General features: G+C 39.2%; 1 protein-coding gene across 1 annotated transcript in view; it reads right to left on the reverse strand.

Moving 5' to 3' along the window:
* The window catches only part of lrp2a (low density lipoprotein receptor-related protein 2a), a 248,832-nt gene that overhangs the window by 157,635 nt on the left and 67,820 nt on the right, over positions 1–23,377 (reverse strand). Inside the window, 7 exon segments of the mRNA XM_039757567.1 lie at positions 424–552; positions 1,956–2,133; positions 3,158–3,386; positions 4,668–4,852; positions 8,813–9,024; positions 11,716–11,964; positions 16,862–17,242. Coding sequence (XP_039613501.1) covers positions 424–552; positions 1,956–2,133; positions 3,158–3,386; positions 4,668–4,852; positions 8,813–9,024; positions 11,716–11,964; positions 16,862–17,242 — 1,563 coding nt within the window.

Genomic DNA, 23,377 nt, shown 5'->3' on the forward strand with positions numbered 1-23,377 from the left:
TAATTTTACGAATTATAGAGTATGTAATCAGAGGGGACCAGATCCTAATTTTCCATATCAAATGAAGCAAAAGAATCAATTCACTTAAACGGGCAAAAGAAGACCCCGTTTAGTTGTTGTCCAAGTTGAATTTGCATGGTCTGAGTCCCTGTTGGTTTTTCTTTCTAATTCCCCAAAAACACATGCCTAATTCCTAAAGTTCTTATATATGTTATAAAAAGCTCTGACCACAATGATTCTGCATTAAAAGGGTTAAAAGAGGAATGAATTGATGGGTGAAGACTTGCTCAGTTGTGAAGACAGTCATAACATTAATATTAGTAGGAGAGTGCAAGAATCTGAAAACCTCCAGGAATTGAGCAGAATTAAAATTCCCTTGAGGAAATATTTTAGCAGAGAGTAACAGAGTACAAGCTGTCATACCTCGAACACAGGTGATCATATCTGCAGCCAAGGTCCAACCAGACGGACAAGCACAGGAGTAAAATCTCGGTCCAACTGACGAAAGCAGACAAATATGAGTGCATGGACTCATAGAGCAATAATTCACCCCTGTGTAAAAATAAAGGCAGATTTAGTACAGTATTAAGATGTTATTACCACTGTAGTTAAAGACCTATCCATGTCTGGATTTAAAACACAAGTCTCCAGCCATTATAATTTTATGAGTGTTCATATTCAGAACAGATGCAAATACATTTTAGGTGAAATCTGATATTAGATATGTATCAAAATTACTTCAGATTTAAATAAATTTCCCATCACCATGTCATATTACCCTTTTTGATCAGATACTATGTCTAATACTATAAAATACAAATGTTTTACGTATTAAGATTCCCAAACCTCTAGTTTTTTTTTGTATAGCTGGAAGGAAAGATTTGGCCAGTCCAATCTCTTTTCAACCAAAACTGGTCCTTACTTATTAAGTTAGTCTCCTGTAAACATACTATCTTGGCATTTAGACCTGTTAGGTAAGAAAATGCTTTTTTTTTCTTTAGATCATGATTGAGACCTTTGCCATTCCAGCTCATAAAGGTCACTGTTTGGTCAGAGAGAAACAGCTTCTGAACTTTTGAGGACATTTTGTATTCTTAAGTAAAGGTGGTATGTAGTTTCATACCACAGCTTTAACCTTGGTTATCATAATATTGCCAGGTATTATAGCTAAGGAGCCTATTATTATGTTGGCGCTTACAGTTGTTGGGGTAAAAAAAAATTACTCAATCCAATTTATAGTCATGGAGGGTGGAACCTTTTTCATCAAGGAGAGCAAACGGCTCTGGGCAGGATGCCAGTCCATCACAGAGTCCACTCATGAAACACACACAGGGCAATTTAGAGTTGTCATTTAAACTAATTTGTATGGTTAGTGGCTTTGAAAATGGAAGGGAAACACGGGTACCTGAGGGAAAAGTCACATAGACATGGTGGGGATCAAGCAAATTCCACACTGAAAAAAATGTGGTGTGGGATTCACATCCAAGAAGCCAAATCCACTAAATAGTACAAGATAAATATCTTCAGCTAAAGCGTCAGATTCCAACAAATCCTTTTAGTTAAAGACTGCAAAGAAAATGTCTGAAAAATTACATTTTTGAAACTTTGCAAGAAGAGGAAGTGAAAAGAATTGTCTACCCAAATTTCAGAACACTACAATATTATGTATTCTCCCCTGAAAGCTGACTGCGGGAAAAGAGTAACCAAGACCCTTATATCCGGTAACTTTTTAGGAGTATGCTGCAAGTTAACCCCAACCATGGTACAATAGGTATTAGAATAGGTAATAGAATTTCAAAATCTTTACACAACACATTCAAACCATATTGTTGTAAATGATTCCATTAAAGTACTAATATTCTGAGTGAACATTATCACAGAGAAGGCAGCTGGGTAGAGACCTTCATTTAAAATGGAAGAGTGAAGTAACATGCTAACTGAGACGCAGCTCCTACCTGGAGGTTGTCTTGCAGAGTGGACAGCCACTATCCCCATTGGTTGCGGGAGATTGTATATCATCACCGTTTGATTCTCTCCATGCCATTTATTGGCACGAATGACACGGTGGGTGTATCTGTCGGTCCAATATACATAATCTTCAAAAATTGTTATTGCATGGGGATGCTGGAGGACCTGAGTGAAGAAAATTTTGAAATCAGCTGTTACTGCCATGCTGTGAAGAGAGAGGAAGTGCATGTAATGAGGTGACAACGAGAGTAAAAACATGCAACAAAGGAATTTCAGTGGTTGGACTAAATTCAGTGGAAGAACTGAGATTATTGCCTCATTAAATGCATTTTATTAGTTTAATTATATTGAGATGATTGAAACAATGCTTATAAATGAACATTATAGGCTAACTAGGGGATCCTTTCATGTCACTTATGACTTCTATGAAAAGGAAGCAAAAGAATTGTCTCTTTAACACTTTGAAATGTGAAAGAAAGAGCTGAGAAAGAGAAAATGGTAGACTGAAAAAAGATAAATATAGGTAAAAACTTGAAACAATTGAAAGTTAGTGTTAGTCTGTGTTTGTGCCTCATATAATGTGTTGGGTTGAAGTTATGTGTATTTTATGTTTTATATAGTTTGAAATTATTATTGCTAATGTTTTATGTTGTTTTTGTGATTGTGTAATTTAGTACTGTCTCTTTAAATGTAGTTACGTTCCCTGTTATTTGTGGGTGGAGCCACAGGAAGGCAGGGTCCTGCTGACATCACCATTCCTGGTGCCTCCCTCTGGAATTGGGAATTATTCATCTGTAATGTAGTTTGCAGGTATTGTGGTCCTTTCCTACTGGACAGCTACTTAGTGAAATGTCCTTTTTTAGGGGATACCCACTCTTCTACATGTGCCATCTGCCAAATTTCAGCTTTTTTTTTAGCTAAACAGAAGAATAGTGTGAGCAAATGAGTGAGTGAGTGAGTTAGCATTCCATTATATAGGTAGATTAAGTTGGTTTCTCATTTTGCACCATACTGGAAAGTTTCAAGTAAAGTTAACTTACAAAATGGTTTACTGTCAGGCTGTTCTAAAATGACCCCCTAAGTGTGTCCCCATGGGTCCCTGTGCCTTCTTTAGAATGTTATGTTGTTATTAGATTATCTCTTGCACTGACTCCAATGGGATTGTAACAAATCCAATGTGTTTTCGTACCAAATCACTGGCTAGAACCTGTCTCCTGTTGTTGCCATTATAGTCACAGTAGTCAATAAAATCCAGGTAAGCATCTGCAAAGTACAGCAATCTGTTGGGGTAATCAATTGTCAAGCCATTAGGCCAGTAAAGCTTATTGCTGACTATTGTTGTTCTCATATTCCCATCCATGCTGGCTCTTTCAATTCGAGGATTTCTTCCCCAGTCCGTCCAAAACATTACATGAGCACTGCAAGAAAAAAAAAAAACCAAGATGACATTGATCAATGGAAACATGATGGGCCTGTACCCAGGATGGTTGAGAAGCCTGTGAAATTGTTGCAGCAAGGTTTTCATGAAATGCATTTCATTGAAGCCATATGGATTGAAACAACAATCTGCACAGAAAAGACTGAACTATCCCACTCAAAACATGGGAAGGATGAAGAGCAGCAGAATGCCAATGTTAGCCACCAGAGGGCGCCTCAAACCTCAGACACAGTAAAGTCCAACACAATTGTAGGTTTAAATAAAAGATATTTATTAACCCTCACTACCTTTCCAAAATCACCTTTCCAAAGACCAGTTGAAATATACACAACATAAGGTTTTCCTTCTTTTGACCTCTAGTTGAGTGCTACTGTCTGCCTCCCAACTCTGACTCATCCGATGTGAGGTGGTGGGCTTCTTTTCAAGCGGAACCCTGGAATGCTTCCTGGAAGCACTTCTGGGCCATACAGAAAATAGGGATGTTCTCCCCGACAGCACCCTCTCCTGACACGCAGAGATTCCAACAAAGGGTTGCACATTTGGACTCCAACTCCCAAGCACCCCAGCAGTCAGAGCTGGATTGAGACCTTTACACTTAAAACAATCTGCACTTAAAAGATTTTGCTGCCCCCATCTATCTAATTCAAAATATAAACAAAAAACGTAAAATATAGTTGTATTTTTTGTAATTAAACAAAACATACAGCAAGATGGAGAATAATGTTTATTTTGCAGTTTTGGATCATATGGTCCATGGTAAATCCAGCAATGGGAAATTTCTGTGGTGCCCCTCTTCCCTTAAGGACCTAAGCATCTGCTTATTTTGTGTATTGGTTAATCCAGCCCTGCATGCGAGTGTCCTGACTGGTCTGCCACAAGAGGACCACTGAAACTGCTACCAACTTCTGGCATCCATTGGACCAAACATTAATTAATTCTGGCCAGGTACAAAGTCACTTCTTTGTTCAGCCAGCCAACTCATTTGTCATTCTGTTTCTGCCTCCCATCTGGGTAAGAAACTGTCCTCCTTCCCGGCCAGGATGCCCGTTCTCCATCTACAACACTAAAATGATTTAATCTCATCACTCCACTTCTTTGGTCTACGGAATGAAATCTACAAGATGATAAATAAGAAGATGCAAACACAACACAAAAGGGACCACAGTCTGGAGATAAATTAATGACTAAGTGTTTATGGGTACAAACACACAGCCTCCCACATGGTCAGCCTTTGGTCTAGGATGTATTTTTAGAGACTTACTCATTTCTGGGATCCAAAATGAGCCCTCTGGGGTTGGTTACATTTTCACTAATCAGCACAGTCCGATGACTACCATCCAATTTGGACACTTCGATGGTTTCAAGAACAAAGTCAGTCCAATACAAATTTCTTCCAACCCAGTCAACTGCAATGCTCTCTGTCACAGTAACGCCACTGTCGAATACCTGGCAAAATGAGAACAAAGACCGTGAGTGAAATAAACTGAACAGATGAAGGAGAAGCAAACAGAATATTACTTTTTCATGGTTGCTGTACAAAGTGTGTGTGCATGAGGAGTAGCTATTATTGATTACTTCAATAATCCGTTTATTTTTCAACATCCACTATTTTCACTTCAGGGTAATGGGGTGTCTTAGACTATCTTGCTTGAAAATTACTAATAATAATTTATAATGCATTACATTATATGTAGAAATACTAGATTCGACAACACAACTGAACGTCTGAAACTTAAATGTACCCCTTATGAGAAGGTCTGGGGAGCCACAGTGGACGTGTCACTTTCTACATCAAGACATTGGACAGTGGAGGCGATTACGGAGGCCAACAGAATGTTAGGTTATGTAGCATCCCAATGTGTAGAGTACATTTCAAAGGAGGGTATGCCTAAACTTTGTGGCATACTAGTGAGGCTTCATCTAGAGCAATGCATGCAGTTTTATTATCCATATTATAAAAAGACATAGCAGCAGTAGAGGAAGACCAGTGGAGAGCGACCAGGATGATTCAGGACTGAGACATGTGAGTTATGAGGAGAGATTAAAAGACTTCAAGTAAATAGATATTAAAAGGTGGTTTCATCTTACTGATTCAATGATAACTTTAGTCATTTTCAAATTGAAGGTATGTACCATGTTATATATGAATTTGCCATCCAAAATTGTGTTCTAAAGTTAATCGCTTCCTATAAATTAAAACAAATACAGCGTATCTTGTCTGTACAGGCACTTTACATTGTAGTCTATGGAACATGGAGGAAAAGCTTAAAAACTTACCAAATACGTCAATTTTTTAAGCCAAGACAGTTGTCAAGTGTCTTGCGATTACATACACGTTGTAAATAATTTATGCATGTCGTTTGAATATTATGAGATTGAGCCATTTTAAAAGATGACCAGCCACATTTTATTACTTATCCTGTGCAATAACCTTTCCCCCAGTCTGGAGTGTTTTTTTCTCGACAAAGCAAATCACTGTAAACCTTTCATGTCACATGGTTGGTTTGTTTGGATTTACGTCTGTATTAAGTGAGAATTTGCACAAAACAAATAGAAAATGTACCCTTATCATGAGAAAAATGGTACCAGGAATAAGCAATTAAGTGATTACTTCCCGTTCCCTTTTGTTGTCACAAACACGAAAGGCAAAGATCAATACTTGACAACTGTCTTGGCTTGAAACAGTGGTTCTCAAACTGTGGGGTGCGAAGTAACAAAAAGGGGGACGTGAAGATGTGAAAAAAGAAAACAAGAATCAAAAATATGAAAAATACATCTATTGAAGCCAAAACAAATTAACTTAAACTACATTCTGATACTAGAAAAATAAATATTGAGTTAGATAAATGTCGATAAAAGTTAAGTAGGTATAATAAAATATGCATCTATGATATACAGTAATCCCTCGCTATATCGCGCTTCGACTTTCGCGGCTTCACTCTATCGCGGATTTTAAATGTAAGCACATCTAAATGTATATCACGGATTTTTCGCTGGTTCGCCGCTTTCTGCGGACAATGGGTCTTTTAATTTAGGTTACATGCTTCCTCAGTTTGATTGCCCAGTTGATTTCATACAAGGGACGCTATTGGCGGATGGCTTAGAAGCTACCCAATCAGAGCATGTATTACATATTAACTAAAACTCCTCAATGCTATAAGATATGCTTCCCGCGTGGCGCTTGTTTTGTTTGCTTCTCTGTCTCTCTCACTCTCTCTGCCTGACGGAGGGGGCGTGAGCAGAGGGGGCTGTTTACACAGTGGCTGTTTGCTTAGAAGATAGGACGCTCCTCTACAAAATGCCGCTTTATCGCGGTGCTTCTGTATACTTAAAAGTACGTATTGATTTTTTGATTGTTTGCTTTTCTCTCTGACATTATCTGCTCTTCACGGTGCTCCTTTGAAGATAAGATATGTTTGCATTCTTTTAATTGTGAGAAAGAACCGCCATCTCTGTCTTGTAATGAAGCACAGTTTAAACGTTTGACTAAAGGGTGTTATTTCATGTCTAGAGGACTCTAATAATGTTAACAGTGTGGGAGAGTTTATAAGGGCTTAAAATATATAAAAATAACCACACAAACATATGGTTTCGACTTCGGAAATTCATTTATCGCAGCAGTCTGGAACGATAAACGAGGGTTGACTGTATCATTAATTAAAAAAGAACAAATTGGTATTAGTGGGCTCCTTTCAAAAAAACATTATGGGGGGCGCGATTAAAACTATTATGAAAACTCGGGTTGCAAATACTTAAAGGTTGAGAAATGCTGGCTAAGTTTTTAAGCTTTTCCTCCGTGCCCCATAGCCTCCAATGAAAAACACCAAAGCAGACAAGATATATTTTTTAAATTTATAGAAAGCACTTACCTTTAAAACATAATTTTGCTTGGCAAATGCATATATACCGTGTCTGTGAAGAAATAGTGTTGACTTGAAAAAATATCAACGGTGTCTTTTAAACTTACAAAAGGAATTAATAGGAATAAATGGATAAAATGATATTTACCCATACAGTTTACCGGCCATCATTAGTTTTCTGAAATTGGAAATACATACAGGAATAGAGGTGAAAGTTTATACCATGAGGGTATTTATGGATAACAGCTCCAGTCCCAGAATTCATTTAGCCCGTTAGGACTGCAAGAGTTGAATTTAAAAATGTATTCACCACATGAATCCTCTTCTCTAGGGAAAGGGCACACAATTTCTAAAACTGTATTTCAGATCAGCTAATTTACGCTGTGTCTCTTAAAGTGCGGTGAAATTGAATGTTGTCTGTCAGAAGACCGAAATTCTGTTTTATTTTCTGTGGTACGGCTTTTAACTTTCCAGAATGATTTTTCTACAGAGAGCAGTGGACATGGACAAAACAGAAAATGAATAGCATGCCTTGCATCGCAATCAGATCTTTTTTTAAGAATTTTATTATCAGTTGGAGTACTGACAACATTTCCTTTGTGTTCTCTACATTAAACAAGGGAAATGTCCTGTTTTTTAGTAGATTACATTTTGCCTGAAGAAGGGGCCTGAGTTGCCTTGAAAGCTTGCATATTGTAATCTTTTTAGTTAGCCAATAAAAGGTGTCATTTTGCTTGACTTTTCACTACATTCATAATGGCTAACACGATACAACAACCTAGTACTTTAGTAGACACAAAAGTCTATGTGGTTTATTAAATGTAGTCTGAGAGGAGTTTAGCACAATGTCTGGGAAACTACAATTATGGGGGGTTACTAAATAGTTTAAATAAATATCTTCTTGCATAAGTCATTCATTTGCAAGGTGAACTTACTGATTTGTGAGAATGAAGAATCATGGTTACTTATCTCGTGATAACGTAATAAATTGTGATTTGTCTGTACAGATACGTCAAAGAGTTGAGAATTATGTAAAAAACAAATTATCCAAAAGAGATCAAGCGTGGTAGCTGGAAGCAAATCCACGGGTGCTGCTGTCACCTGAACAGAAGATTTAAAAATGATTATTTGTAATTTTTTTTTTTTGTTCTTTATTCCGCCTTATACAATTTCTCATGTTAGGAATTTGTTAGTTTTTCGCATACCCCTTGGGGTCAGAGCGCAGGGTCAGCCATTGTACAGCTCCCCTAGAGCAATTGAAGGTTAAGGGCCTTGCTCAAGGGCCCAGCAGAGTAGGATCTCTTTTTGGCAGTGGCGGGGATTCGAACCAGCAACCTTTGGGATACCAGCGCAGATCCTTAGCCTCAGAGCCATTGTTAGAATAAAGAGTAAAATTCAAATTAGGGCTGCAGAAATTTAAGAATTAATGAAACTCCATTAATGTCCCATCATCATCATCGTCTTCATCATCGTCATCAAACTAAATTTACATCAGGAAATGAAACCACCAGCATGGCAAATATCAAATCATGAACGTGACACTTACAACTGTTCTTTCAGTGCCATTTTTGTAGGCACTCCAGATTTTGTCCTGTGTCGTGTCTGACCAGTAAATTCTGTCAGTAACCGAGTCAAAGTCAATCGCCACGATATTTCTTCCATCTCGCACCAGGAAACCGATGACATTTGGTTGGGATGTGATATTGTCAGATACTATTTGGCTCCGGCTTGCAACTAGTAGCAGGGTATCCCGAGTACCTATCAGGCACACACAGAAAATATACTCATTTACTCATCAAGAAAACTGTATTGTTGGAGTGAAAAATTTATAAAAAAGAAATGAGGAAATGTTCCCATGCTATAAAATCGCTAGCGTTAAATATACACTTTAAACAACATCAGCAGAAACATTTACTTATAGGACACATTTTCATACAAACAATGTAGCGCAAAGTATTTTATAAGATGAAATAAAAAGGAAATTAATGTATAAAACATAAACAAGATTAGGCAATAATATTATACATAATATAACAAAGAAAAGGGGAAGGTCAGGCTAGCAGGAGGACATAAAGAACAAAAAAAACTCCAGTTAGGCTGGAGAAGAAAAAAATCTGCAGGAGTTCCAAGGCCAAAAGACCACCAAACCTGCACTTTGTACATATGGAGCTGCTACTTGCATACATACATACTGATAGGAAAGGGAAATGCAAATGGCATGGCGTGACAAAGCTCGATTTCTAGCTTGTGTACTTTCACATGAAGATGTCCATTTGTTTAAGCCCTCCGACCAGCGACACGGCTTAGGCAGTAAAATGGATGGCCAACACAATGCCTGAATCAGGGACAAGACAGTGAGGAGCACAGGACAATGAGGGACATAGTCCAGGGCGATGACATTAAAGAAAGGTGACCTCTCAGAGGCCCACTGCTCACTCCTTCTACATGACCTCCACCGAAACAATTCAAAAGGCCAATAAAATGTTCATTTAAATTGCTAAATCAGTTCAAACTAAATCAAAGGACGTCATGCTAGTGGTGGAAGCTGCCAAGAGACCTATGAGAATTCTAAAGGAGTTACAAGTTACAGGGGTTAAGACTGGAGAAAATGTGGAGTCCACAACTGTAAAACCAGGGCCTTCACAAGTCACAGCTTTATGAGAGACAGGCAAAGGGAAGAAAAGCAAACAAAATTTCATCAAGAGTCTGCCAAAAGGCACATGGGAGATTCTGAAGTCAGATAGATAGATAGATAGATAGATAGACATGTGAAAGTCACGATAGATTGATAGAAAGAGATAGGAAAGGCACTATATAATGATAGATAGATAGATGAAAGGCACTATATAATGATAGATAGATAGATGAAAGGCACTATATAATGATAGATAGAGGGAAAGAGAAAGAGATAGGAAAGGCACTATATAATGATAGATAGATGGATGGATGAAAGCACAATATAATGATAGATAGATGGGTGGATGAAAGGCACTATATAATGATAGATAGATGATGAAAAGCACTAAATAATGATAGACAGACAGAGTGAAATAGGGAGAGAAAAAGAGATAGGAAAGGCACTATATAATGATAGATAGATAGATAGATGAAAGGCACAATATAATGATAGATAGATAGACGAAAGGCACTATATAACTGATAGATAGATAGATAGATGAAAGGCACTATATAATGATAGAGAGATGGCTGGATGAAAGGCACTATATAATGATAGATAGATAGATTTTTCTGGGTAGAATTGACAAAGGCTGTTCACTCCTCATCCCATCAGACAGAGCTTGAGCAAAGAAAAATGGGAAAAATGGCAGAGTCCAGATGTGCACAGCAGATAGTGAGAAATCTGTGCACTCAAAATCAAGGCTGTCGTGGCTGCCAAAGGTGCACCTGCTAAATAGTGACTTGAAAGGGGTACATAGTTATGTGATCAGTTATTTTGTGGTTAATATTTCTAATAAATTTAGACACTTTACAAAGATCTGTTCTCATTTTGACTATTGATCAGTGTCAAAAAAGTCATATTAATCCCCAGTGATTCAATATTGCATAACAATAAGATGTGAAAACTTCCAAGGAGGTAAATTCTTTCTATAGGCACTGTGAGTGTGGGCATTGGTGAGAGTGGAGCCCTGCGATGGACTGGCACCCTGTTCATGGCTGGTTCCTGTCTTGTGCCCAATGCTGGCAGGGTAGCCTTTTGCACCCTGAGATGGTATAAATGAATTTGAGAATGTTATACTAGATTATCTTTTAATACTGTATATTCTTCCTATGATCATCCCCACCCTGTATTTGCGATTACTAAATCCCCCCTTCTTGCTAGGTGTTTTTCCAGGTAGGAGGGAGATGCCTAGGTGGTGCTCTCCTGTTACGCCATGAAGGTAGGATTCTTCTCTAATGGCTGGTAACACTGGCCTTTGTTATAGATTATTTTTTTTTTAATTACAGCAAGTCAATTGATTTCAGTGGCAGAGAAGCAATTTTACTTATCTGCTGTAATCAGATCTTGACGTAGCAGAAAAGACGGCGCTGGAAACAATCGTGTCTTTGGCTACTTGAGATTAGCTTGCTGTGCTTTTAGACAGCTCACATCCCCCCAAGTGAGTGCCATGTCACTGATTTGTATTTGCTGGTTTTTAACCAAGTAATAAGCAGTAACGTAAAAGAGCAGTACAGCAAAAGAAGAGGCCATTAATAGCTGCCCTGAAGAAATCTCACTGTCTGTGGAAAACTAAAGTTGTGCATGATTTTCAAATATATAGATTTCTCAAGAGATGAGGAAAGGGCCACATGGGATTTAGATTTAATTCTCCTTAGGCAGTTTATCATCAAAAAAAAAAAATAAAAAGTCAACAATGTTGTTTGCTCCATCATAAAAAACCTGAAGTGTTATCACTGGTAAGCCTTTCAAAGAGACCTGATTTAGCCTACCTGTCACCTTGCATGTTCTCTGGTCGCCTTCCAGCGCATAGCCGTCCTCGCAGTGACACCTGAATGATCCCCTTTCATTGAAGCAATGCTGGCTGCAGATTCCTGGCGGCTGACATTCATCGATATCTTCACAGGTCCTCGAGTCATTGGTCAGCCTGTATCCTGTCGGACATGTGCACTGGGCTCCGAAGGGCCCCTGGATGCAGCCGTGGGTACAGCCGGTGCTATTGTCTGCGCAGCTCTCCTGATCTGGAATGCGATACGTTATGAGCAATTACTGAGCATTAAAATGAAATGGCTTGAAGGCTGTGAATGCCAGAGGAAGGAAGCAGATAACACAGAGGCCACGAGCCATTAAATAACAATACGTCCGCTTGTGTTCAAATTTACCTTCGTATTGCAAGCTCACCCAGGTTTGAGCGGGACAGACCCCCAAAACAAAAGGCTTAAAGTTGAATATTAAAATGCTGATGACTTGTCTGTTGCTGCTGCTCCTTATTTTTTTTATTCTTTTAGCTTTATATATGTAAACATTTAAAAATACATTTAATATAACTCACTAAGCCAGGCGAGGGTGGACTGCTGTGTATGTCTTTTGAACATATAAATTGTACTTGCTACATTTTTATTGGATTTTAGTTAATAATTATTCAATGATTGATTTATCACTTTACCTGAGATGAACTGAGATTCCATCCAGGGTGTTTTTCTGCCATACACTTACTGTAGTTCACCATTTCTTATTTTTATTTTATTAATTAGAACATTGAACAGTCTGGTTGAGAACAGGCCATTCAGCCCAACAAAGCTCACCAGGCCTATCCACTTAACTCTTCTAAAATAACATCAAGTCGAGTTTTGAAGGTCCCTAAAGTCCTCCTGTCTACCCCACTACTTGGTCACTTATTCCATGTGTCTGTGGCTCTCTGTGTGAAGAACAACTTCCGAATGTTTGTGTGAAATTTACCCTTAACAAGTTTCCAGCTGTGTCCCCGTGTTCTTGATGAACTCATTTTGAAGTCACAGTCTCGATCCACTGGACTAATTCCCTTCATCATTTTAAACACTTCAATCATGTCACCTTTAATCTTCTTTTGTTTAAACTGTAAAGGCTCAGCTCTTTTAATCTTTCCTCATAACTCATCTCCTGTAGCCCTGAATCAGCCTAGTTGCTCTTCTCTGGACCTTTTCTTGCACTTTTTCTTGTCCTTTTTGTAGCCTGGAGACCAAAACTACACACAGGACTCCAGATGAGGCCTCACCAGTGTGTTATAAAGCTGGAGCAGAACCTCCTGTGACTTGTACTCCACACATCAAGGCGCTATATAACCTGACATTCTGTTAGCCTTCTTAATGGCTTCTGAACAGTGGCGGGAAGTCGATAGTTATGACTCTTAAACCCTCCTCATAAGGTGTACTCTCGATTTTCAGACCTCCCATTGTGTATTCAATTTAAACCTGCCATTTTTACCTCCTATTATGTAATACTAAATTTCATCTGCCATAATTCAGCCCTCAACCCAAGCTTGTATGCTGTCCAAGTCCCTCTGTGATGATTCAATGGATTCGAGATTATCTGCTAATCCACCTATCTTGGTATCATCTGCAAATTTAACCAGCTTGTTCTTTATATTCCTATCTAAATCATTTATATATTTTAAAAATAGCAGCGGCCCTAGCACTAACCCCTATGGAACACCACTCTTAATGTCAGTCAATTCTCCTCCAATACTTCCCATTTCGGTCAAAACTTGTTTGGAATGGGGGTGTCGCACTAAATTAGGGCTCTCAGTGTTCTGATCTTTTAAAATTATACAGCTCCTTTTTTGAATGGGACTTCTAGTTAATTATGTATGGAATATGTGGTTTTGTACTTAGAGAACCGCAAGATTGTTACAGCCTGCTTTAAATAAAAGATATATATATGGCTCGAGTCACAAAGGCAGAATGAATACCAAAAATAGTTGGGATGCTAACCCGGCCAACTCTATTTAATTTCAATAGCAACAGCCGGGTACGGTGGAGCTCAAACATAAAGAATGCTGCCAGTCACCTCCAGTTTGCCCTCTGGTGGTTGTTCCTAGTGTCAACTAGATGATAATACACATTGAAGACCACAAGATTATCCTCCACCCTACCCAGAAGGGGGTGAGTTAGGGTTGATTTCACCCTACAGTATTTGACCAAGGGGCGCACGGTGGCGCAGTGGTAGCGCTGCTGCCTCGCAGTTAGGAGACCGGGTTCGCTTCCAGGGTCCTCCCTGCGTGGAGTTTGCATGTTCTCCCGTGTCTGCGTGGGTCCGGCGCTCGGTTTCCTCCCACAATCCAAAGACATGCAGGTTAGGTGGATTGGCGATTCTAAAAGTGTGTGCTTGGTGTGTGGGTGTGTTTGTGTGTGTCCTGCGGTGGGTTGGCACCCTGCCCAGGATTGGTTCCTGCCTTGTGCCCTGTGTTGGCTGGGATTGGCTCCAGCAGACCCCGTGACCCTGTATAGATTCAGCGGGTTAGAAAATGGATGGATGGATGCAGTATTTGACCAATGAGAAACATGTGTAGCAAGTTTCATGAAAATCACTCCAGCCGTTCGGAAGTGATGCAGGAACATAGATACATACACACACACACATACATTGATTTTACATAAAACCTTGACTTGGGTGGGAAGGTCATTCGAGAGAAATGACATTAGCGACAGAGTGGAATCAAACCTACGATTTTAAAGTGAAATGTAACATTCATTCCTGTTCATTTCCTCATTTCAGAAAATCCTAACCACAGTGAAACATCACACATGTGAAGAACTGGTCTTTTAGTGAATCGAACCTTCAGTCTTTCTTAGAAAAGCCCAACACTTCATCCACTGAGCCAATATCACCAAATCACTGAAAAGAGTATTTCGCCAAATTTGTATATAAATGATTACATCTTGCCTGAAGAAGGGGCCTGAGTTGCCTTAAAAGCTTGCATATTATAATCATTTTAGTTAGCCAATAAAAGGTGTCATTTTGCTTGACTTCTCACTATATACATGATGAAAAATTGGTAATATTAAAAAAAAAATTAGTCTGTGTACATTGGTCTCGAACCTTCGACCATTTGATTGAACGCCCAACATGCTAACTACTTAACTGTCAAATTGAAGTAATCTGACAAAACTTCAATATCAATTAATCAAAAAATGATTTTTTTAAACAAATGAATTTGTCTACATTGATCTTGAGCATTCGACCATTTGATTGAAAGTCCAATACACTAACCACTTGACCTACACCGATAATTTTTCATATATAGGTGTGTTGGCTAAATGCACTATATATATATATATATATATATATATATATATATATATATCTATATCTATATATATCTATATATCTATATATCTATCTATATATATATACAGATATATATATATATATATACAGTAATCCTTGCTACATCGCTTTGACTTTCGCGGCTTCACTCTATCGCGGATTTTAAATTTGAGCATATCTAAATATATATCACAGATTTTTCGCTGGTTCGTGGATATCTGCGTACAATGGGTCTTTTAATTTATGGTACACGCTTCCTCAGTTTGTTTGCCCAGTTGATTTTATACAAGGGACGCTATTGGCGGATGGCTTAGAAGCTACCCAATCAGAGCCTGTATTACATATTAACTAAAACTCCTCAATCCTCAATGATACGGAGGGTGTGAGCAGAGGGGCTGTTTGCACAGAGGCTGTTTGCTTGCTTCCTAAAATGCCGCTTTATCGTGCTTCGCATACTTTCGTATTGATTTTTGATTGTTTGCTTTTCTGTCTCTCTCTCTCACTGTCTCTGCATTCTTTTAATTGTGAGAAAGAACTGTCATCTCTGTCTGGTCTGACAGTTTAAACTTTTGAGGGGTGTGAGCAGAGGGCTGTTTGCTGGAACGCAACCCCCGATAGAAGTATATATATATATATATATATATATATATATATACAGTGGTGTGAAAACTATTTGCTCCTGATTTCTTATTCTTTTGCATGTTTGTACAAAATGTTTCTGATCATCAAACTCATTTAACCATTAGTCAAATATAACACAAGTAAACACAAAATGCAGTTTTAAATGATGGTTTTATTATTTAGGAGAAAAATTCCAAACCTACATGGCCCTGTGTGAAAAAGTAATTGCCAGCTGAACCTAATAATGGATCACCCTTAGCAGCAATAACTGCAATCAAGCATTTGCGATAACTTGCAATGAGTCTTTTACAGCGCTCTGGAGGAATTTTGGCCCACTCATCTTTGCAGAATTGTTGTAATTCAGCTTTATTTGAGGGTTTTCTTGAACCGCCTTTTTATGCCATAGCATCTCAATTGGATTCAGGTCAGGACTTTGACTAGCCACTCCAAAGTCTTCATTTTGCAGAGGTGGATTTGCTGGTGTGTTTTGGGTCATTGTCCTGTTGCAGCACCCAAGATCGCTTCAGCTTGAGTTGACGAACAGATGGCGGCAGGTCCTGAAGCAGCAAAACAACCCCAGACCATCACACTATCACCATCATATTTTACTGTTGGTATATGCTGTGTTCCTTTTACGCCAGATGTAACGGACATTCGCCTTTCAAAAGTTCTGTCTCATCAGTCCACAAGGTATTTTCCCAAAAGTCTTGGCAATCATTGTGTTTCTTAGCAAAATTGAGATGAGCCCTAATGTTCTTTTGCTTAACAGTGGTTTGCGTCTTGGAAATCTGCCATGCAGGCCGTTTTTGCCCAGTCTCTTTCTTATGGTGGAGTCGTGAACACTGACCTTAATTGAGGCAAAGGCCTGCAGTTCTTTATGACCTCTCGGATGAGTCGCCTCTGCACTCTTGAGGTAATTTTGGTCGGCCGGCCACTCCTGGGAAGGTTCACCACTGTTCCATGTTTTTGCCATTTGTGGATAATGGCTCTACTGTGGTTCGCTGGAGGCCCAAAGCTTTAGAAATGACTTTATAACCTTTACCAGACTGATAGTAATTAACTTACAGATCCCAGGTGAAAAACTGATCAAATATTGTGCTGTAAGATCAGCATGCATGCAAAGTTTGAAAGAAATCGGTTCAGTAAAAGTGGGCAAAATTTGACCCAGGCAAACAGAGGGCAAGTTGAATAAAATTGCATAAAAACACTTACTGCACAGAGGAGACTCGTCAGCTCCATTGGGACAGTCGGGGACATTATCACACACTTTGGTCAGGTTGATGCAGATGCTCTGCCCTGGACACTGCCACTGCCCACTGAGGCAGGAGAATGGCAGGGCTGGACAGTCCTTCTCATCACTCATGTCTCTGCAGTCATTGTCCCCATCACAAACCCATCGACTGTATATGCAGTTTCCATTGTCACAGTGAAACATGGAAGAATGGCAGGTTCTGACGGGGCAGCCCTGATGCTCATCAGAGCCATCGTCACAGTCTGGATGTTGGTCACATTCCCAGCTGGAAGGAATGCAGCTGCCATCTGACTGACACTGAAACTCGGAATTGTGGTGACACATTCCAGGCATCCTAGTTGCTATGGAATTAAAAAGAGAGAAAAGAATGAGCAAGCCTGTTACCTTGTCTTGATATGGTGAAGTAAACAACTTCAAAACTTTAAAATCTAAGTAAAATGGCAACTTTATAAAAATTAAATCTTAATTAGTCTTAGGAAAGCAGTACACAAACTTACAAAACAGCATATTTTTTTACATAGAATCAGGACTTGAAGTGGGCCATTATACATCAGTACTGAGTGCCAGCATATCTCCATTTTTCAAAACTGCATGTTTACTATATAAGAATCTAGCTGTACCCCGTGGCTTCGCCCACATAGTAATGAAAAGGGACAAACTTTAAAAATCAATAGACTTTGGCACTATATCTGATCGTGTTCAACTCTGACAGGAAAGCATTCCATGTGTGTGGAGAAAAGCAACTGGCCATGATATCTCTGGCAATTAGCAGCTACCCTCTAAAACACATGGAACTCTGATCTCTCTCTCTCTCAAAAACGTCAAACATTACTCCTTAACAATCTGTAGATGATAATGTCTGCTGAACAAACAGGTATCGCTAGCTTAGTGGAGGCAAGGTGCACTCCAACATGTGATGAGACGTAGACCAACTCGAACAGAGGCTGGCGAGTGAATAAGGAAGGCTCCGCCCCCTGCTCTCGGCCCACGGCCACTCTGTTGGATTTGCATAAATACATCGGAACCACAAGTGAACTCTGGTACTTAACATGATGAGAAAAGTCGCAAAATCAACCATAAGTTCAAGCAAATTATAGAAAACAACCAGATCTAAATCCATTACATCATTCTCTTGTGAAAAGCAGACAGACATACAGATAGAACACGCTTGGACCACAACATTAGCGAGCGAGCACCTATGGGCCAAGGGTAACCTGCATTCCAAATTTCAAGTCCTCATGGTTCGGGAGATTTCGTGATGAGTGAGTGAGTGGTATTTGGCTTTTATATATATAGATTATGCTTAACATTTCCGCTTGCAGTAAGTATTTCTTTAGCTATATTTTAAAACTTGTACAGGATTCACTTTCTTTATTGAAATAGGGGAATATTTTTTTTTCTTTCTAAATGATCAAAATAGTAGAAAAATGCATCACCACCCTTAAATGCACAATGTAATAGCCCATTTATAAATATTTGGAAAAGGAAAACCAAGGGAGTAACCGCAATTGTTTTACACTTTAAATCATTTCTGATGTGGAAAAATGCACTTTACAAATAAGGATACAAGTATGAAAGAAAGTTTAAAGGGGAAGAATGTATCACGATTGGCTATCTAAAATATATTCCCGCCCATGTAAAAATGATTGATGAATGCCACACCCCCTTCCCAAGTGACCAGCCTATGTTTTCTCATTTTTGGATCTGAGGTCTGAGGGAGGAGGCAGGAGGGAGGATGGCACTGTGTCTGAGGCAGGTTTTGTTGGAGGTCGGATTCCGTTTTGAAAGACGTAGGAGGGAAGATGGAGTTGTGAATGAGGAATGATGCAGTTTTGATGCACAGAGAGAGAGAGAGGATGTCCTGAAATGGACACTGATAAAAGGGAACCTCCTTCAATCTTATGATCTAATGTCAATATACTGTATTGTGATAATCAAAACCGCCTCCACTCTCCAAAAAGTTTCCAGAGGTTGAAACTGTAAGAATGATCTACATTTATCATGCAGCTAAAAAAATCCAATTGGTACCCCAGAATCAATGCAGTGTTAGGTATTCAAAGACAGACTCTCTCATCAAGGGAAACCTCCACCCTCTATTAAGAAATTTCCCTAAAAATAGATGTATCGACATCAGGCAATGCGTAGAATTCTAAAAGAAACATGTACTTTGAACCTATACTAGAGTAAATGTTTCAAACACCTATGTGAGCGTTCTACTGAGGTAGCACAGGAGAATTCACATTAACAGAAAGGCCAAAAATACTCATTTTTTGCAAGCTGAAGTGTCTCTAAACACATTTCTGAACACACAACAAGTCAGATCCTAAGGGGATGGGCTACTCTAGCTGAACTTCATGCAGAGTTCCACTCCTCTCAGCTAAGAGTGGGCATTTGATCACCAAAACTGGAAAACAGAATAGTCAAAAAATGTCACCCAGACTAACAAATCTCAAGTTCTTTTGGGATGTGCAGATGGCTAAAACCTGATATAAACAGCATAAATCCATATATCCATTCAACAACAACAACAAACATTTATTTATATAGCACATTTTCATACAAACAGTAGCTCAAAGTGCTTTACATAATAAAAGAATAGAAAATAAAAGACACAATAAGAAAAACAAAATAAATCAACATTAATTAACATTGAATAAGAGTAAGGTCCAGTGGCCAGGGGGGACAGAAAAAACAAAACTCCATCTTTTGTCAGTGGCACAGGTTGCTGGTAGTAGTATAATGGTACACAGGATGTCACAGTGTACATCCGCATGGTTGCTGACCCCTTATGTGTATCCCTTTATGGTCACATTCTATGTTTTTTCAAATGGATAATGTGCCACACCACAAAGCACACATCATCTCAAGTGGCTTCCACTTTCTTGCACAATCCCCTAATCTCAACACAATATGGTGACTTTGAGATGAAGTGGAAGAGAAGGTTTGCCAAATAAACTTGAAGATCTTCGTAATGTGATGGAGTGTAACATGGACTGTTATCCCTAAGTAATGTTTTCAACACCCTGATGAATCCATGCTTTGAAGAATTCAGGCTGTTCTACAGGCAATATGGTATTCTCTCCATAGTAGATAGGTGGACCTAATCAACTGGTCACTGAGTGCGTATTCATGAGAGGCGAGTCTTTCTCCTGCTTGCAATATTGCCCTAAGTGTTCAAATAAACCATATTGTATGGTGAAGACAGCTACACTATCTCTTATTCACAAGCATGTGGCCTTTAACAGGAAGATCTTTCTTGGCACATTTGCACACTGGTTAGTCCAGCACCATCACAGCTCGCAGGAACTGGGCTCAATTACAGCCCAGTAGCTGTTATCACACATGTGAGGATGAGAGGCAGCTAAAGGGCTCAAAAGAAGGTAATTCCCAATCAGACCAGGGGTGGCAGAGTGCTTTAATCCAGTGGTTCTCAACCTATGGGGCGGGTCACCCTAGGGGGGCGCGAAGATGTGAAAAAAAGAAAACAGTAATGAAAAATTAGAAACCAAAACAAATTAACTTAAACTACATTCTGATACTAGAACAATAAATATAGAGTTAGATAAATGTCGATAAAAGTTAAGTAGGTATAATAAAATATGCATCTACATTTCAAAAAAATGTTAGGGTGGACGCGATTAAAACTGTTATGAAAACTCAAGTCTCAAATCCTTAAAGGTTGAGAAACGCTGCTTTAATCCTTTCTCTTGTCTTTCCCGCATACCAAATGTGGGAAATTCAGCCTGGCTCCCATGAAGATGTCAATTCCAGTTCTGCCACAGTAGACGTCACTTCCAGTTCCCCGCTAGAAGATGTCACTTCCGGTTCCACCTCCCAAGAAGTCGCAGCCCAATGACCTCATTTCCAGTTCTGGGGCCTCATGTATAAACGGTGCGTACGCACAGAAATGTTGCGTAAAAACTTTTCCACGTTCAAATCGCGATGTATAAAACCTACACTTGGCGTAAAGCCACGCACTTTTCCACGGTACCTCATACCTTGTCATACGCAAGTTCTCCACTCAGTTTTGCAGACTGGCGGCACCCAGCGTCATAGCAGTGCTACTGTTCCTGTGTGGTTACTCCTTATTTTCCTGACGCTGCTTTATAAATACACTGAAACTAACCGCATATTGTTTATTAGTGTAATGCATCTGATTGTAATTAACTTGTAACAATATAATGGTCCAGGAAACAGCCATAGTATCCCAAATACCATAACTGCTTTAGCGTTGTTATTCTGACTGCACCTTCTTCTTTCACTGCTCCCGTTAGGAGTTGCCACAGCGGATCATCTTTTTCCATATTACTCTCACTGCACCACTCGGAGTATTTATATCACTGTATCTGAGTGTGAATCACAGCAGCAGCTGATCGGAAAGAGAATTATCGGTATACAGCTTCAAGTACACGCTGTCTCAGCCACTGCAAAACTTTTTAAAGCCTTTCTTGTACGGACCTCGCAGTTCAGAAACAGTTTCATACCAAGAACTTTAAATGCACTCAATCTATTGCTCCTTGTAGAACTGTTTGTACTTGTAAGTACAATCACCCCACTGTAAACTTGCACTACAGTTATAATATCGCACAACCTGAGCCACTTTATAAAGCGTATTTACATATGATGACGATATCATTTTAAGATGAAATGCAGCAAAATATGTTTATTATATTATACAGATAAAACTTTAACTTCATTTAAATAATCTATATTCTTCACTGGGAGTGTCGTGAAGGATAGAATAATTAAACATGTACTACGAAGATATTTCAATGTTCCTTAAACGTTTTGAAAAATCGGCGCTCTAAGCTTACTGATGGCTTAACGTCTATTACAGAGCTGATTGTGTGGTGATTGGGTATTTGGGAAAAGAAAAGCAAGGACTGCAGGGGCAGCTATGCCAATATATATTGAATATAAAACAGAAAGAGAAAACAACAACACAGCTAAAACGCAGCGACAAATTTCGCAAAAGTTAAATGCTTGTGTCATGAGCACGAGGCGGCTATGCAGTGTCCGCAATGGACGTGGCCATCCACCGTGCATAAACTATCTTATTGACATTGGCGGCGAAGGAGCCACCGATTCTTCCTCTGCCCAGTGCCACCACAACCCTAGAGCTGCCCCGAGTACTGCTGCAATAAATTATTTCATCGAAGGTCGCACACAATCACTGTGCCGTGAAACCCATGTTTAATAACGTGCTTTAACTCCTATCATCATGAAAATGATATCACGTATACATCTCAGTATTTTAGTTATTCAGAGAGCTGTAATATCATGAATGTAATGGACTCTGTGTCCAGTTGGAGGAAGAGAGCCGGTTTAAGAAGCAAGTAGTGATTCACACACATAGAGCACATAGAAGATCACATACAAAACAAAGCATTTAATGTGCTACTTTAATTACAATGTGATTTGAGAAACTGGTTAATTAAACGATTTTAAGATGACAGTTTATGATGTTCTACTTTAATGACAAAATAAACTACGTGATTAAAGTGGAAATTTTGAGATTGAAGTTGACATTTCGTGCTTTTTCCCCACTGTGTGCCATTTTTTTCTTTGTACCCTTATAAGCTTTCATTTGACACTCAGACAGTGGGCTACAACTCGCCTTTTCACGACGACTTTGATATGTGACTTCTTTTTATTTCCGCCACTGTGCGATTTTGTGAACGTGAGCTTTCACGTTTCTCCAACACGCTATGTCACTCGATCAACTTCCTTTTGTTGATTATACCACGGTTTATTTGAACAAATAGTATGTTTTTCCTTTGCCTCCACTTGGTATTCGCTGAAATTCTTATATTTTCCCCCGTGCTTTTCCCATTGTCTTTTCACAGAAAGCTGCGCTTAAGGGCGATTTATATTGATTTGCATATTCAAAGAAGCGTAATTCTGGGAGGAGTTGGGGCGTTACATAAAGCGCGTACACGAGCGTTACTTTTCACGCTGATCAAGATTTATGTAGCAGAAGAATGTGGAAGTTGGAGTATGCACAGATTCCTGTATCTGGATTTTTCTGTGCATAAGCACATTTCGGCTTTTGTGCTTACGCCATGTTATAGTGCGAGTTCTATGCACGGCGTTATACATGAGGCCCCTGGTCCCAAGATCCTTCCTCTTTCTGCCATCCAACTATATCCGCCATGTTTACTGACCTGTGCAGTTCTCTCTGTAAAGACCATGTTCTCAACCTGCATTTTGCATTTTTGAGGCTGTCCAAAACCTCTTTGTGTGTCAAGGCTTGATTATTTACCACACTGTTTACCTGGAGTTTGCATGTTAGACACGTGTTCCTCCCACATCCTGTATACATTAGGTTGATCATATCTCAAAACTGGGTGCACGTGAGTGCCCTATAATGAACAGAAATCCCATCTGGCGCTCAACCCTGCTGATAAAGTTGATGAAACAGGCTGAGATACCCTTTCAGGCCTATCACGAGAACAAGCACTCAATAAACTTGGATG

Source organism: Polypterus senegalus, chromosome 6 (assembly GCF_016835505.1).
Source record: "Polypterus senegalus isolate Bchr_013 chromosome 6, ASM1683550v1, whole genome shotgun sequence".
Taxonomy (NCBI): domain Eukaryota; kingdom Metazoa; phylum Chordata; class Cladistia; order Polypteriformes; family Polypteridae; genus Polypterus; species Polypterus senegalus.